Here is a 14656-nt window from a genome sequence, read left to right on the forward strand (position 1 = left end):
TTATAGAGAGGCATTCACTCCACAAAACACATGTGTATGCAAAATTGTTTTTAAAAAATGTCTCAATCTTCATCTTGACGTTTGTAACCTATCATAAAAATGTATTTAATGTCTGGCATTTTAAAAACTGGAAGAGGATATGGTGAGACTATAAATTTATATACCTGGAAAGTTAGTTTTGAGATGCTCCTGCCTTCTGCAAAAGGTAGACTTGAAATGTTTGGATTGTTAGAAACATAATCTTTTCTTTTCAAATTTCAGATTTTAGAATGGCGGGAGCACAAAAAAATACTAAAAGAGGTTCAGGCAGTGCAGATGATGTACCTTCTGTTTCAATCCACCGATTAGCGAGCCTTTCCTCTTCGTCTCGTTCTCTTGGAAGTCGAAGTCAAAGTTTTTCTAAGATTTACCGCCCTAGTGGCGTTCCGAGCGTGCAAACTCACAAAGCAAAAAAGGTTATAAGTTTCTGGTTATTTCCTCTGATTATTAAATTCAGTTTATATTAATAATTAGTTTAAATATTTTATTTATTGATTTTATTTTTGTTTAGACTCGGTTCTTTTGCTAAATTATTTCTGGCAAAAAGTATTTTTTTCCATGTTTGTAATATTTTAAAATTTTAAAGTAATAGAGGTTACAGGCAGGAGATATTAGCTGAATAATTTACATAGAAGCAAAGCTGTGCTCACCTTAGTTCCTGCAAATATTTACCTACCCTAGATACTTTATTTTAAATTGATGTTTTAACCATTCTGTATTAATTTAATAAATTGAAATTTTGATTGTGAACAAGGAAGCCAGTTAATGTCACGTAAAAATCTTAAAATCTAACTGTAATATTCTTAATGTTTGTTTTTCCTTGAAAAATCCTCGGATTTGACTTCACATCTTATAATAATACTTAATAATTTGTTCTTCTGTTAGCCTCTGAAAATTTAGGTATTTGTAAAATTAGGACATTTTGTAGCTGTAAATACAAGACAGTAGATTTCAACATTTGCTGCAAGTTAAGTAGCAGGTCATTGTTGTGATCACTTTGTGTATTTTTAGCTTGAAAGTCTTGCTTAATGTTTTAGATTCAATATGAAAGAGCAAGAGAAGATCGAAGAGCAAAAATTAATGCTTCATATAAATACATATTTGACGTTCTCAGTGCCAGGGTAGGCTTAGACTTAGCAACTGTGGAGGAAATGATATTGGATGTCCCTTCGGTGAGTCTGTTCTGTATTCTTATTGATTTAAATTATTAGTAAAAATACGTAGCAGATTACCCCTTTGATAGAAAATGTTATCCATCATTTTTATTGTTCCTGCCAGAAAATGTGATTACTAAGGCACACAATCAATCTAAAAGGACACCTGACTAAATCTTTCAGCTGAGTTTCCCAGCAGATTTGCAAATATCTCCAATTTTTGATTGTAGCTTTTTCATCTTTCTTACCTCAAGGAAAATATAAATGCCGCTGTTATTTTGATCAAAGGGTTTATTTTCACATCTAGCAGTTCCAAACAGTTTCATCCATCTGAGACTGACTTTATTATGTTCTAATTATGATCATTTTGTTTGTTAGGCAAGTTCTCAATGAAATTTCTAAGATAGTGCAAAAGTGTGTAACTTATGAGAGCATTTTGAAAATTATCATGTTGTTAGTAGTAAGAAAGAAAGGTTAATCCTGCACCATTTAAATACTATAGAAATATTTGAAAGACCCACTAAGAAATTTCACTTTTGAGCGCTTTATTTATGTTTGTATGTTTAAAAGATTAAGTGGGTTTGCAGAGTGTATAGATCTTAAATCTGTGGAACTTCTGAAAGCTTTCATTATTTTTAAGTATAAAATGTCTTTCATGATGTTTCAAAATGATTAAACAAACAGGAGGAAACAGTTAAACTGTACTTTTAATAGATTATCAAAACTCAGTACGGCTGTTGTGAAAAGATACGACTCAACTTCTCTGATTACATTTTTGTTATTTGTTATTTGACTGTTGTTGCACCTCATTGATGTTATTTTTGTCTGTTAAGAGAGATTTGACTTAGCATTTCAGCCAGACAATATCTCCTTTGATGAAACAAATCAATTCTTAGAACTTCAGTTTTACAGTTACAAGCCAAATGTAGCCTTACTCCAAATTTGCTTGGGTTTTGTTTGTTTATTGATACTTTTATATAATAAAATCTACTTTGCCTCATTTGTTTGGTTTTTTGTGCTTACACAACATAGAGGTGTGCTAAGTATTGTCCCTTTTTTATGTTTGTTAAATTATATATTTTTAAATCATTCTGATTTAATGTGAAACTGCTGTTCTACACCAAGTTTGACTAATCCCAGCACTTGAGAAATTGAGAAATTTTGGGTTCTTGATGGGGTTTTTTTGTATTTGGTTTTGGTTTGGGTTTTTCTGTTTGTTTACTTTTGTTTTGTTTGGGTTTGGTTGGGTTGAGGTTTTTTTTGGCTGTCACCAGGACCATCTGAAAAATTATTGTGGTTGAATATTTTCCTGCTCCCAGTTTTAGTTTATTTATAAACTGTTTAGGCTGTTGGGGCTGTGTCAACATTGTCTCTCACCAAATTGTCATTTAATAAATTCCCAGAAACATATGTCTTTGATATCCATGACTTATGTTTTGCCCTTTAAAGTGTTAGCCTGCATATATATTCACACAGTGGGTGTGAGAACCACATGGACTTGAAACAGCAGATTGATTCTTTGCAGAATCAGCAGCTGTGGGAACTGCTCACATCTTACATTCTGTGTAGAGTCATGCAAGCCCCAAAGTTACTGTTTCTCCTCCTCTTCCTCATCTTACCTTCTGAGTAGAGACATACAAGCCCCAAAGTTACTGCTTGTCCTCCTCTTCTTCACAAGCTGGAGTGCTTCTTGTAGTAGTGAACTTTTTCCTGCTTTTTGTCACTGTGCTTTCAGCACTTTAACGATTTTCTCTTTCACTGTTTTGGGATGGGTCTTTGTAATTTATTTTTCTCTGTTTTAACCTTGTTAACACTAATGCTGTTAACAAAAGTGAAATGCACTTCTAAAGCTGGCTTGCTTTTTCTTCTTTTATTTTCATGCAATGTTGTCTTCTCACAAGAGTGGCTTCAAGTTCTGTCAGCCTGGGTGTCACTCATTTTCCCATCATTGTTCTGATTCAGCTTTAATATTTGTTTATTTGGGGAGGAAAAAAACATGCTCATAAGAAATATACCACAACTAGAAGTGTATCCTTTGTCCCTGAACAGGTGATGCATCTCCACACATGCTTGCTAAACTTCTGACCTTTTTTTTTGATGAGGAGGAAGCCACTACCGTGGCTGAGCCCTTCAGTTGGACGATTCTATATTCTCACAATATTTGGGGATAAACATTTGAGTGTAAACAGTGCCAACAAAACTTTAAACAGTAGCATGGTCATATTATTTTTGCACACCTTTAAGGCACATAAAAATATTTTGAGTAACATGTATTCACTCTTTGTTTTAACAGTTCGATGCCTTTGATTCCTTTTTTGCCAAGGGAGGAAAAAAATCATTGAAAATTTTTTATCAGGAGGGAGATCCACGAGGAATAGGTAAATATTTAGCAATAGTAATAGTATGTAATAGATGTAACAGTGCATTCTATTGTTCATTTCGTTTGAGGTTTCTCAGAATAAAATCTGCTTTTGCTTGTTCAGAATTTTGCAAGCTTTTGCTTGGAAGACTGAAAATTCATATTTTAAATGCTTACTTAAAGTCAAATTGTTTAGGAAAAAAAAATCTCAATTTTGGCCATTCCTGGAAGAAAGACTATAAAGTGTTATCCTGAAATACTGAATTGGTTGTGACTTTTTCATACATGAGTTTTGCCTGCAGCTCATTAGAAAGCACTTTCCTAAAACCTGTCTCTGAAATTTCATTTATTATAAATATTTGAAATTTCTCACGTTTTACATGTGTGGTAGAGAATTAGAATGTAATGTCTGAAATCCCTAATGATTCACTAATTACTGCAAATAATGTTCTGTTACTTATTTATATTGAGCTATCAAATTGCATAGGAATATATCCACAAAGGACCTGAGGCCCTCTCGAAATCACTCTTTTCTCACTTAGACCTGACATCTTTTTGGTAGGATAAATAGAAATACAGTACCTTAGTCACCAACAAATTGTTTCAGAACTATGGGCCTGAGCAAATTCTCTTTTCAGTGCAATACTCTGTACCCAAATAGGTTTGTAAGATACACATTATACGTTTGGTGTAGTTTTCTAATAGTGTGATTAATTACAGTTAGAAATTATACTGGTTTTTGTTCCCTGACAAAAGAAGAAAATAAATTATTTATATGTTCAGTTTTATTTCCTTACATTGATTTTAAGCATTTTATAATACCCTCATTTTTAAAAAGAGTCATACCTATGAAATTCCTTTTCAGAGTGTGGTCGGGTAATTCCAGATGTTGAAAAAGGACGTAAAATGTTTCAATTTTATTTGGAGAGGACACCAGACAAAATTCTAGGACTATGCCTATATTTCGTTCGCTATAAGAATGACACATCCATAAGTGATAAAACTATACACGAGGTACTCTCTCATTTTTTAAAAAAAACTAAAAGCTTTAAAAGCAGTTATTTTTTGTTTCATTATTTTTTTCACAGTTGTCACATAACTAAAGTTACTGGTAACTTTTTTGCTCTCCATTTTGGGTAAACAAAAAATTGCTGAATTGCTTCAGCAAATACTTGTGAATTTAGTGTCTTACAGGATCCTTGTTAAAGAAATATGTATTAATTTCTCATTCTCCTTAGTAGCGGTCAAAGCTGCTAAGTATACTTTAATTGTGATCAAAATTCCTAAGCTACAAAGAAACACTGAGAAGACTTTATTGCAAGTACCAGGAGACAAAAAGATACCTGTACCTTTTTATGTGTTTTGATCAATAAAATACAAAACAAACATTTATGCTGTATAAATTATGTGTCATGAGATCTTCTGCTTTACAAGACAAATTCTTATATAAGTGTGGGCTTCATTATTGTTCATAGCTACATGTCTTAGTATTTGGGCAGTGCTTTAAGGGACTGCAAATTGATAACAAATAGTTTCACATATGTATCTTGTAATTAGTATTATTTCAAATTCTTCAGACAGAAAATCCATTATTAGTTTATATTCTTTATATTTCATATTAAAATATTCCATTCCTTTTGAGACCCAAGCAGGTGAAGGAGAAAAAGCACTATAATGAGTAAGATACAAGTTCTGTCTTTATCAAGAGCCTCAGTATTGGTCATAAATATCACTTTTCCATCAAATATCTTCCCAAATAATTCCAAATGCTGAAGGGATAAGGAAAGGAAATTTATGTTCTAGTAAGTTTGTTACATGATGTATGTTAATACTTGCTTATTTTAAGGACATTTTAAATACTGGAATATTAGAAATAGTCGTACCTTGTAAAGCTTTGTTTTGGAGAGTAGGTAAAAATCTAACTTGATTCAAGATAATATATATTTAGTCAGACAATTGCGTCTTATATAATTTCAGATAAGGACATTCAGAGAATTTTTTGCTACTTGCAGTTCATTAATTAGTAGCTAATTGTGGGTGTGGGCATTTTTCTACCATTTCAAAATTTCCAAACTCTATGTGATAGATAAACAACTGATGTAACAAAAGCATAACTAGACAGCTTTTTAAAACTGTATTAAATAATTATTCACTTCCCTTTTTTATTGAAAGTACTATCTTACAGGCATGATGTAGGTGTGTAATATAATGATTTTCTCTCCTTAAATTAAAGTTTTGTTTCGCATATTGGAGTGCTTTTATAAAAATACATAGAACTTATAATACTGTTTCTAGTGTAAGTTACTGCTTTGATAACAATATCTTTACGCTGCAGGAAGTTTCCTTTGGTGTTTTGGATGCCAGTGATGGACTCCTACCTGGTATTAAAGATTTACTAGAAAAGGTTTTTCTCCCTGCTATCCTTGAAACAAGTAATTGGGGTGATTTAGGTGAGTCCAAAGAGGATACAAAGGACAAGCAGAAGTTTGTGGAAACAATTAAGAAATACATTTCATTTATAGGAGGTAAGCATTGCATTTAGGAAACAAACTAGAGGAATTTTGCTTAAGGATTTCTATTTAAAGACAGTAGTGTATAGATAAGGAACTTATTACATTCTGCAAGGAAAAACAAAATTATCCATTACTTGCATAATATATAAATGGGTGGATTATTTTCTTAAGCAAATAATGACACATTGCTTTTAAGGAATACCACTGCATTTAAAATCAGATATTTCTGCTTTATGTGAGTGCAGTAAATTGCTATTATATCAAAATGAGACTGGCTGCAGATGTACATTTTCAAATTTAAATTGCTTTGACTGGTGGAAATTTATTTTAAAGTCTAAATTGGTTTGATATTGTAATTGCCTTTTTCTCAGGTGCTGCAGAATGCATTGAAGGAACAGTTGAGTTGAAAAAAGTAGATCACATTAATTTTTCTGAACTCCAGACCTTTGATAAAATAACTGCAGCTGCTGACAGTCATGACACAGTTACCCAGCTAGAGGAAGTACTTATGATATGGTATAAACAAATTGAACATGTAAGTTGCTGTTTTAACACATCAATTCAGCACGAATATGGATGAATATTTATAAATTATATGTGAGACTTGCCTGAAGTTTGCCAAAGGCTTCAGCTTCATCTCCACCCAAATTAAGAGAAGCGCTCTGCTTCAATGCACAAGAGAAGTTAAGTAGATAGTCCTCATGTCTAGGAATTTACAGTCTAGTGAGAATAGGTGTTTCTGAGCACTTAATTATAAATAGTAAGAAGAGAACAGAGAGTTGCAGGACTAATAACACTGATGAGGACCACATATGTATATAGAGCATATCTAACTGTACATTACCTGTTAAGTTTCTTCTGTCACTTGTGGCAGGAAGTACTGCTCTTGGAAAGATTTTTGGGCAGGCCCAGCAGGGCGTATTTTATCCAGTGCAAGTTTTGCATGGTAAGGTCTCAGTTATCAAAGTCTGAGACTTCCATGAAAAAGAGAGAATCCTTTGTCAAAATATGAATCTGTGTAGGCAGGGACATACTCTACTTATAAGGCATACTATAGTTATTGTGTTTAGCTCATAAGAATAAAAATGTTAAAGACACAAAAAAAGAGCTGACTGCACATTTATCAACATACAAATGGATACATTTATGACTGATATCTAATAACTTTTATTAAACTAGTTCTTGAAGTTCTGGACAAGTGAAATTACGTTTGGTGCATTTCAATCCACAGGTTCTGGTTAAAGGCTTATCTATATACACTGATATTCACCCAGGGTATGACAGCAATTTGTATTAATTGCCTTATTTTCAGTTTAAAAATATGATTAAGTGCAATTCAGACTTAGAAAGCTTTTCCAAATGGGAACCATTTTCATGTGTCAGTAACTGCAAGCTTGTTCCTTTCTAAGTTTCCTCAAGAGAATTTTTTCTCTATAATGACTTGTCTATTTCCTGTAGTAGGCATTTGATTTTTTTTTTTTTCAATTGGGTTGCAGGTTCTGACTGAGAGCAAACAGCTAAGGAGAGAAGCTAAGGATTCAGGTCCACTGATGGAACTGGAGAACTGGAAATACATGTCTGCTAAATTGAACTTTATTATTGAACAGATCAAAGGACAAAACTGTAAAGCTGTTATCAATGTTCTGAAAGTTGCACACTCTAAAATACTAAAGGTAATAATTTTTTTCTTTTTTATGCTGTTTTTTTTACTATAAAGTTGGTTGTTTGTTAGTTAGTTTGTTTGTTTTTATTTCATCTAAGAGAGATTTGCCAAGGAGAATTAGAAAAGGAAAATTTAGATGTGTTGCTGGTGTACTGAATGTATCAAGACAAAGAACAAGACATTTCAGGAATGCAGCCAAAAATGAACATAAAATACATCATGTGTGTAATAAATACAATAAGTTAACTGTTATTGCCTGCTTTGGCACTGCCTCTTAAAAATTCATTTACCAAAGTTTACTTCTGGCAAGTGAGTGCAAGTTAAAGAAATAGTTCACTATGTATGAAGTTTTTCACAGTACTCTTTTCCCACTAGTCATGGCAAGAATTAGATGGCAAAATCACAGATGCAGCAAACGAATCAAAGGATAACGTGAGATACCTAAGCACACTTGAAAAAGTTTGTCAGCCCCTTTATACCACTGATGTTGTAAGTATGACTTTTGCCATTCTTTATGCATAGTTTAGGTATTTACATAGAAATCCCAGAGCAGAATAAAGTTTCCCTTCCTTATATTTACTTAAAAGCAATTTTTTCTAATTTACTACTAGCAATTTAGTAATTTTTACTATTTTTAAAATTTTTTTCTAAAAGCGTGTCAAGCTAAATTTTGAAGCATTATTATATATTTCATCAAATATAGTATTTTGAAGTATGTAGTTGGTAAATATGAAATATGTATTTAGTAAATAAGCATAAATACATACAATTTTCTAATAAGTCAGTCCTGCTGCTGGTATTATTTTTTAAAGCAATTAAACCAGCTACATATTTTATAATATGATATTACAGCGACCTGAGTGGGTCGCTGGGGATGGTGAGAGATGGACGGTGAATCTTGTTTCTTGATCAGAAGGCTGGATTTATTGATATATGATATATAATACATTATGACTATACTAAATAGAATAAAGAGAGAAGTTGCAGAGGCTTCCTAAGCTAAGAATAGAAAGAAAGAATCTATAACAAAGTTGTGTCCAGGGACTCTGTCCCCAACTTGCAGCTGTGATTGGCCCTTAATTATAAAAATGGGAACATGAACCAATCACAGAGGTGCATCCTATTACATTCCACAGCAGCTCATAACAATTGTTTACATTCTTCTTCTGGGGGCCCTTGCTTCCCAGAAGCTACAGAAATCTGAAAGAAAGGATTTCTGTGAAAAAATGTCTGCGACAATATGAAATTCTCCAAATACGTCCTCCCCCGAAAATGCCATATGTGTCTATGATCACATAACTGTAACCAAAGTACTAAAATTTCAGTTATATAGAAAATAATGAAACCTTATAAGGCCCTAAATAGGCAAAACACTTTTTTAATATGGAATACAATATTATTTGCTTCTATTTGCAGAAGTACCTGCCAGTCAGAATTTAGACAATTGGTTGTCTGGGTACACCATTCAGTGGTAGTTCAAGATATTAGTTATTTGGTATAATAACTATGAATTATTATAACAGATGTATTGCAGAACAGAATGTAAGGAGTAAACACCTTAGAAAAATTGTGCTCATTCTCCTTTGGTTTTGAGTCCTTCATGTTTTGGTCCTATATGCCTCCAGCTCTCTGTCAGGAAGTGCTGCATTTCTTTTGAATCTCTGGCAGCTTAGGATCCTACTAAAAAGTTGTAACGGAGGGCAAGCAAAAGGGCTTTGATATGGCAGAGAGCTCATATTACATGGAATAGTGTAAGAGGCAAGTATGATAAGCAGTGTCACCAAGCTGTTTATCTTCAGCTCTTCAAGGTATCACTAGAGGGTGCCAGGTACCAGGCCATAATGATGAACTACTTCATAGGTGTTATGAAGATAAAATTATTTGTACTGTAAACAAAGACAGACATTAGTGGATGCAAACCTGTTGAAAAGTTCATAATTTTACCAATACAGGATAGTTAATTAGAGTTCTTTGTTTAATCTGGAACAGTTTGGATACATGTGATTTTCTGTTTAATCATATTCCTGAGATCAAGTTAATTTAGGTAGGATTTTCTATGATGTTCATCTTAAAAGCAGTAATTTCCAAGCTTAATATATCCTGTTTTAAACAGATCTTCATTTTGTGCAGTTGCATTTAGTATCGGGTATAGACAACTCTTTTATATATTAGAAAATAAGGGATGGAATAAGTAATACATGTTGATTTATGATGATATTTGGTGTGTGCATAAAATATGGCATTTAGTGTATGCAATATCACACAGTGAACATTTGTGCTGAAGTAGGTTAATATAGGAAAATTCAGACTGAGCATTTAACTTAAAGCTTTGAATCAGATAAATTTCTTCGCAGTCCAGTATTCAGGGTTTTATTTTCTGTCAAGGATTGAAAAAGAAAACCTATAGACTCAGAATCTCCTGATTCCATTTCACAGGTGGTGTTGGTGATGAACACTATGGACACAGATGGGCTTTTTTATACTATATAGCATTTATTTCACACTCTTGCTAAATGCAAATGCCTTCTATTCACACTATGAGTTTGAATTTCCAACTCAAATTTAATTACAGGAGCTTGGCTTCTCCATTGTGGGGTGACAGCCAAAATTACTTTCTTGATGTTCTGAATTGCAATTTTGACAAGTTCCTGATAATGTTAATGAATTGTCTTTTGTTTTTGTTTACTTTTGTTTTTTCCCCACCAAAATACTTTAAAAGTGTTTGAGCTACTGAGTATTTGTAATGTCACTGTATGATTTTAACAATGTGAACATTGATTTCACAAATAAAGTGAAAAATTTAGGTGTTTGATATGCTTGAAGGAATTAGGCATTTGTTAATGGAACTTACATTGTGACAATTATTTAATGAGTTTTCTGAAGTGTCTGAATGAAACATTTTATGTAAAGATTGCTATCACAATGAAAGTACATTAGCACCCTGAAGGAAAACAAAAGCATCCATCACAGAAAATTGCTGGCAGAAAAATACTTCCTATTGCACCAAAAAATGCAACCTTTACACTTTGAATCAGTGTTCAATTTTGTTCATCAAAATAGGATATTAAAATTATTTTATGTTGTAACATCTTTAACCTGATTTCTTAGCCAATGATCAAACTTAGCCATTAATTGTTCTTGTAAGTTGATATTTGAAATCTTATTGAGCATGGTTAGTCTTTTTTAATAAGAAAACTTTTGGTAAACTGCCATGACATTTTAAAGACTGATTGGTGTGGCTTAGGGAAATACATAATTCAGAAGTTAACAATACAATGGGAATATAGTTGCTAAGAATAGAAAGTAATTTTTTTCTTGAAACTTTGCTTTGAGGTATTAATGACACAGGGAATACCATACTTGATAAAGGCTGTACAAATGATTCACCGTGTTTCAAAATATTACAATACTTCTGAGAGAATTACATCATTACTTATAAAGGTAAGTATATTAAACAAAATAGTAATTACAAAATTGGGTGACTTTTCAGAAGAAAAAAAATTTTGTTTAAATCAGTAGAGCATTAAAAATGTAAAAAGAGTTTAAAAATGGTAGTAAGTAGTGGGGTTCTGTAAGGGAAAGAAAAAGAACTCTGTTGATCACGAGAGGATTAAACTTGGATTGCAGATTTCTCTTCTGAAAGGAGCTTTGTTTGTTCTTGGTTCATCAGTGTTAATTTTTTTTTATTCTTAATTAATCTTCTGATCTGAATTAATCTGATCAGTTGTTTTCTAAGTCACAGAATCTGCAAAGGCTCTTTTTCTCTCAGCCTGGATGACCTAATGGCAGATGGCCATCAATCTGACTAGGCTGTTCCTCCAAAAAGTGAGAAAGATAAAAGGTTCCTGTTTTCTGAAGAAAGTCATACTTGAAAAGTTAATTGAATTTCAGATCATAAACTTTCCCTCCTTAAAGAGAAAATTGAGACTGGCTGTGCATTTATACCAATGTCTTTTGCAGAATCCAGATATCCATTGCATGCAAAGATGGTTTGTACAATGATTTTCTAGCAAAGAAATCCTTCCTAACTAAGCCACACACCTCCAGTAAGCATTCAGGGGAAATTCACAGTAGACCCTCATTACACAGACACACATTTTTTGTTTCTTTACACCACAGAGTTCAGCATAAAATTTTGTTGCATTTCAATTTGAACTAGGATATTAAGAAGTATATGCTCTTTTGAATCTCTATCTATTCATCGCTGTGGCTGTTTTCTATATATCACATTAGGTATATATTACCTATCCTAAAATGGGTCTTTGTACATTTGTATATTGACTCTTGCTACTGTCTATTATTTAATGGTTTAAGGGAGTAAGTATTTCATTACAGAGGCTAATAGCAAACTGGTTACATGAAGCCATGCTTGAAATAGCAAGGAAAAATCTGTATTTTAATCCAGTAGGTTAAGGTCCCTATTTACTGTTTTTTTCCACTTAATGATCATCAGCAGTGACACTGGAGGTCCTATCTCCAGCTTCATCAGTAATTTTCTTAAAGTTTGAAGCTGCCTTTGGTATGGCAGTTTCCAGTCTTTTTTCAATTAGGAGTACTTAATGCCTGCTTTACAGTAGCCTCATGTCAGTGTTGCCTTTTTCCCAACCCAAAAATGAAACTAGAGATAATTTTAGTAAGGAGGTAATATAAAAGAGGATCTTTAATGAAGGCCTTCAGAGGCAGTTATGGAAAAATGTCCATGAAAGCCTACCCCTACAAGGGTAAGTACACATTTATATGTTTTAGGAAATTAGCATAATTGATAAAAATCACCAATTAGGAGTACAAGTGGTGCAATTTTCCTCCAGGTCAAGCCCCTTCTCTGGAGCGCCCCCTTCAGCACTAGTTGTGCTTTGTCCATGAGAATGCATCTCGAAGAGTTGTTCTTGGCTTTGGCTCCCAGGTAGAACCAAGATAGCACTGGGGCCTTGTTCCTCTCATGGCTTGAAACTCTGGAATTTGTTTTGTCTTTCTGCTTAGGGAAAGGCCATGGAAAAGTACTGAGAAAACTAGCTACTAACAAATATATGTGCAAAGAATGCAGAGAACATATATTTAAAAAAAAAGACAAAACCCAATCAACACCATCAGGAGAATTGTTTTGAATTGTTCATATTATTTAATAGACAAAAAAATTTTCTACCTGTAGCTGTTCTCTGTGGTATGTCTTCTGTATCTGCACATACTCCTCTCTCTCCTTCTGTCATGACTAAATTTGGATTTTTGTGGTTGAGAAGTGAAAGAATGGTTGAGAAGTAGAAGAATGTTTTTTCCTTTTTATAGCCACAGGAAATCAAGGTAAAGCCATACTGCTAGGATAAAAAATTCTCTAAGAGCAGTCCTTAAATAAGTGCTGCAAGTGTAAAGACAACAATGTAAGTGAAGAGTAGTTGGCACTCAATAAGTTCTTTTTGTTCTTGAATTTTGATTGATGACATTCTGTGTTTATGTATTGCTGCAATTGTAGGACTTACAAATATGTCCTGGGACTTACATATAATTCTGGGGGTGTTCTTAGAGTTTTTATAGGGTGTTTGTTGTATATATTGCATGTAGTTTTTAGCCACTTTCCTCAAGTGAAATTTATTCCAAATTTGATTGATAGTATTGACATGTATATGAGAATTTTATTAGATTTTGAGAAACAGAAAAATTTACTGTTAAGCTTAAAATTACTGTTAAACTTTTTTCATTTGTCTGTCCTAGGTTACAAACCAAATGGTCACAACATGTAAAGCATACATTACAGATGCTGGCTTGAATCGACTCTGGGATCAGGAGACACCAGTAGTCACTGGAAAAATCAATGTTTGTATTTTGGCATTATATTATTTACATGTCAAACCTCTTGATTATCCGCTGATATTGTAAGGAAGTCCATATCAATATGGACCAAGTGCTTCATACCTCTTGGCTTTTTGATTTCATGATGTTTTGAAAGTTTTCCCAAGTTTTCCTATTTACAGCAATGCCCATGGACTCATAGTCCATGGGCGTTGCTGTAATTAAATAGCTTCATCTTTATCAGTGTGGTCTGTCACCGACCTTGGAATTGGCATCTTTGCTTTATGTGCAACCAAGGAATTAATATCTCACATTTTTCCATCTTGAGGAAGAGGGGCTATGGAGGAGGGCATAGCTCTGATATGGTGCCATCTTCCTCTACCCTGGAAAATCTGGTGTTTGAATAGACCCTGAGTTTGTTGCAGTACTTCCTTTCCATACAAGATTTCCTTGCCACACCATGAAAAGTTAGTGTTAAGATAGTCTTCCTCTTCTTCATCTGATGGTGACCTATTAAGAGCAAATGCAATATGCTATGGTGAAATATGTGCAGCTGTGGGAATACTGGTTGCCAATGTTTACTTCATTTCCACCTTCTCCTTTTCTGGACTTCAGTTACTGAGTTCCGCTCTTCCCCAAAAGGCATAGAATACAAAGGAAGAATCACTTCCCTAGTCCTGCTGACCACACTATTGCTCATAGAGGCCAGGATGCCACTGGCCTTCTTGGCCATGTGAGTGCACCACACTGCTGCTCATGTTCGGTCTGCCATCAACCAGTACCCCCAGGTCCCTTTCTGCCTAGCCACTGTCCAGAGACACTCTGTCCCCAGCCTGTAGTGCTGCAGGGGTTTATTGTGGCCAAATGCAGGGCACAGCACTTGGTCTTGTTAAACACCAAATTTCTGGATTCAGCCAATTTATCCAGCCTGTCTAGATCCCTCTGCAGAGCCTTCCTACTCTCCAGCAGATCTACATGGACACCCACATTTGCAAATTGGCTGATGGTGGACTCAGTCCCCTTATCTATCTAGATCATCAGTGAAGATATTAAAGACTGGGCCCAACACTGATCCCTGGGGACACCAGGGTGGCTGCCAAGTGGATGCAACACCATTCTCCACCACTCTCTGGTTACTGTGCTC

At 33.9% G+C, this 14656-nt stretch overlaps 1 protein-coding gene across 1 annotated transcript in view; it reads left to right on the top strand.

Moving 5' to 3' along the window:
* Positions 1-4443: 4443 nt before the first annotated feature.
* The window catches only part of DNAH8 (dynein axonemal heavy chain 8), a 114004-nt gene continuing 103791 nt past the window's right edge, over positions 4444-14656 (top strand). The window contains 7 exon segments of the mRNA XM_063153346.1: positions 4444-4566; positions 5888-6077; positions 6437-6600; positions 7562-7738; positions 8104-8217; positions 11062-11169; positions 13435-13536. Coding sequence (XP_063009416.1) covers positions 4459-4566; positions 5888-6077; positions 6437-6600; positions 7562-7738; positions 8104-8217; positions 11062-11169; positions 13435-13536 — 963 coding nt within the window. The 5' untranslated portion in view covers positions 4444-4458.

Source organism: Melospiza melodia, chromosome 3, assembly GCF_035770615.1.
Source record: "Melospiza melodia melodia isolate bMelMel2 chromosome 3, bMelMel2.pri, whole genome shotgun sequence".
NCBI lineage: Eukaryota > Metazoa > Chordata > Aves > Passeriformes > Passerellidae > Melospiza > Melospiza melodia.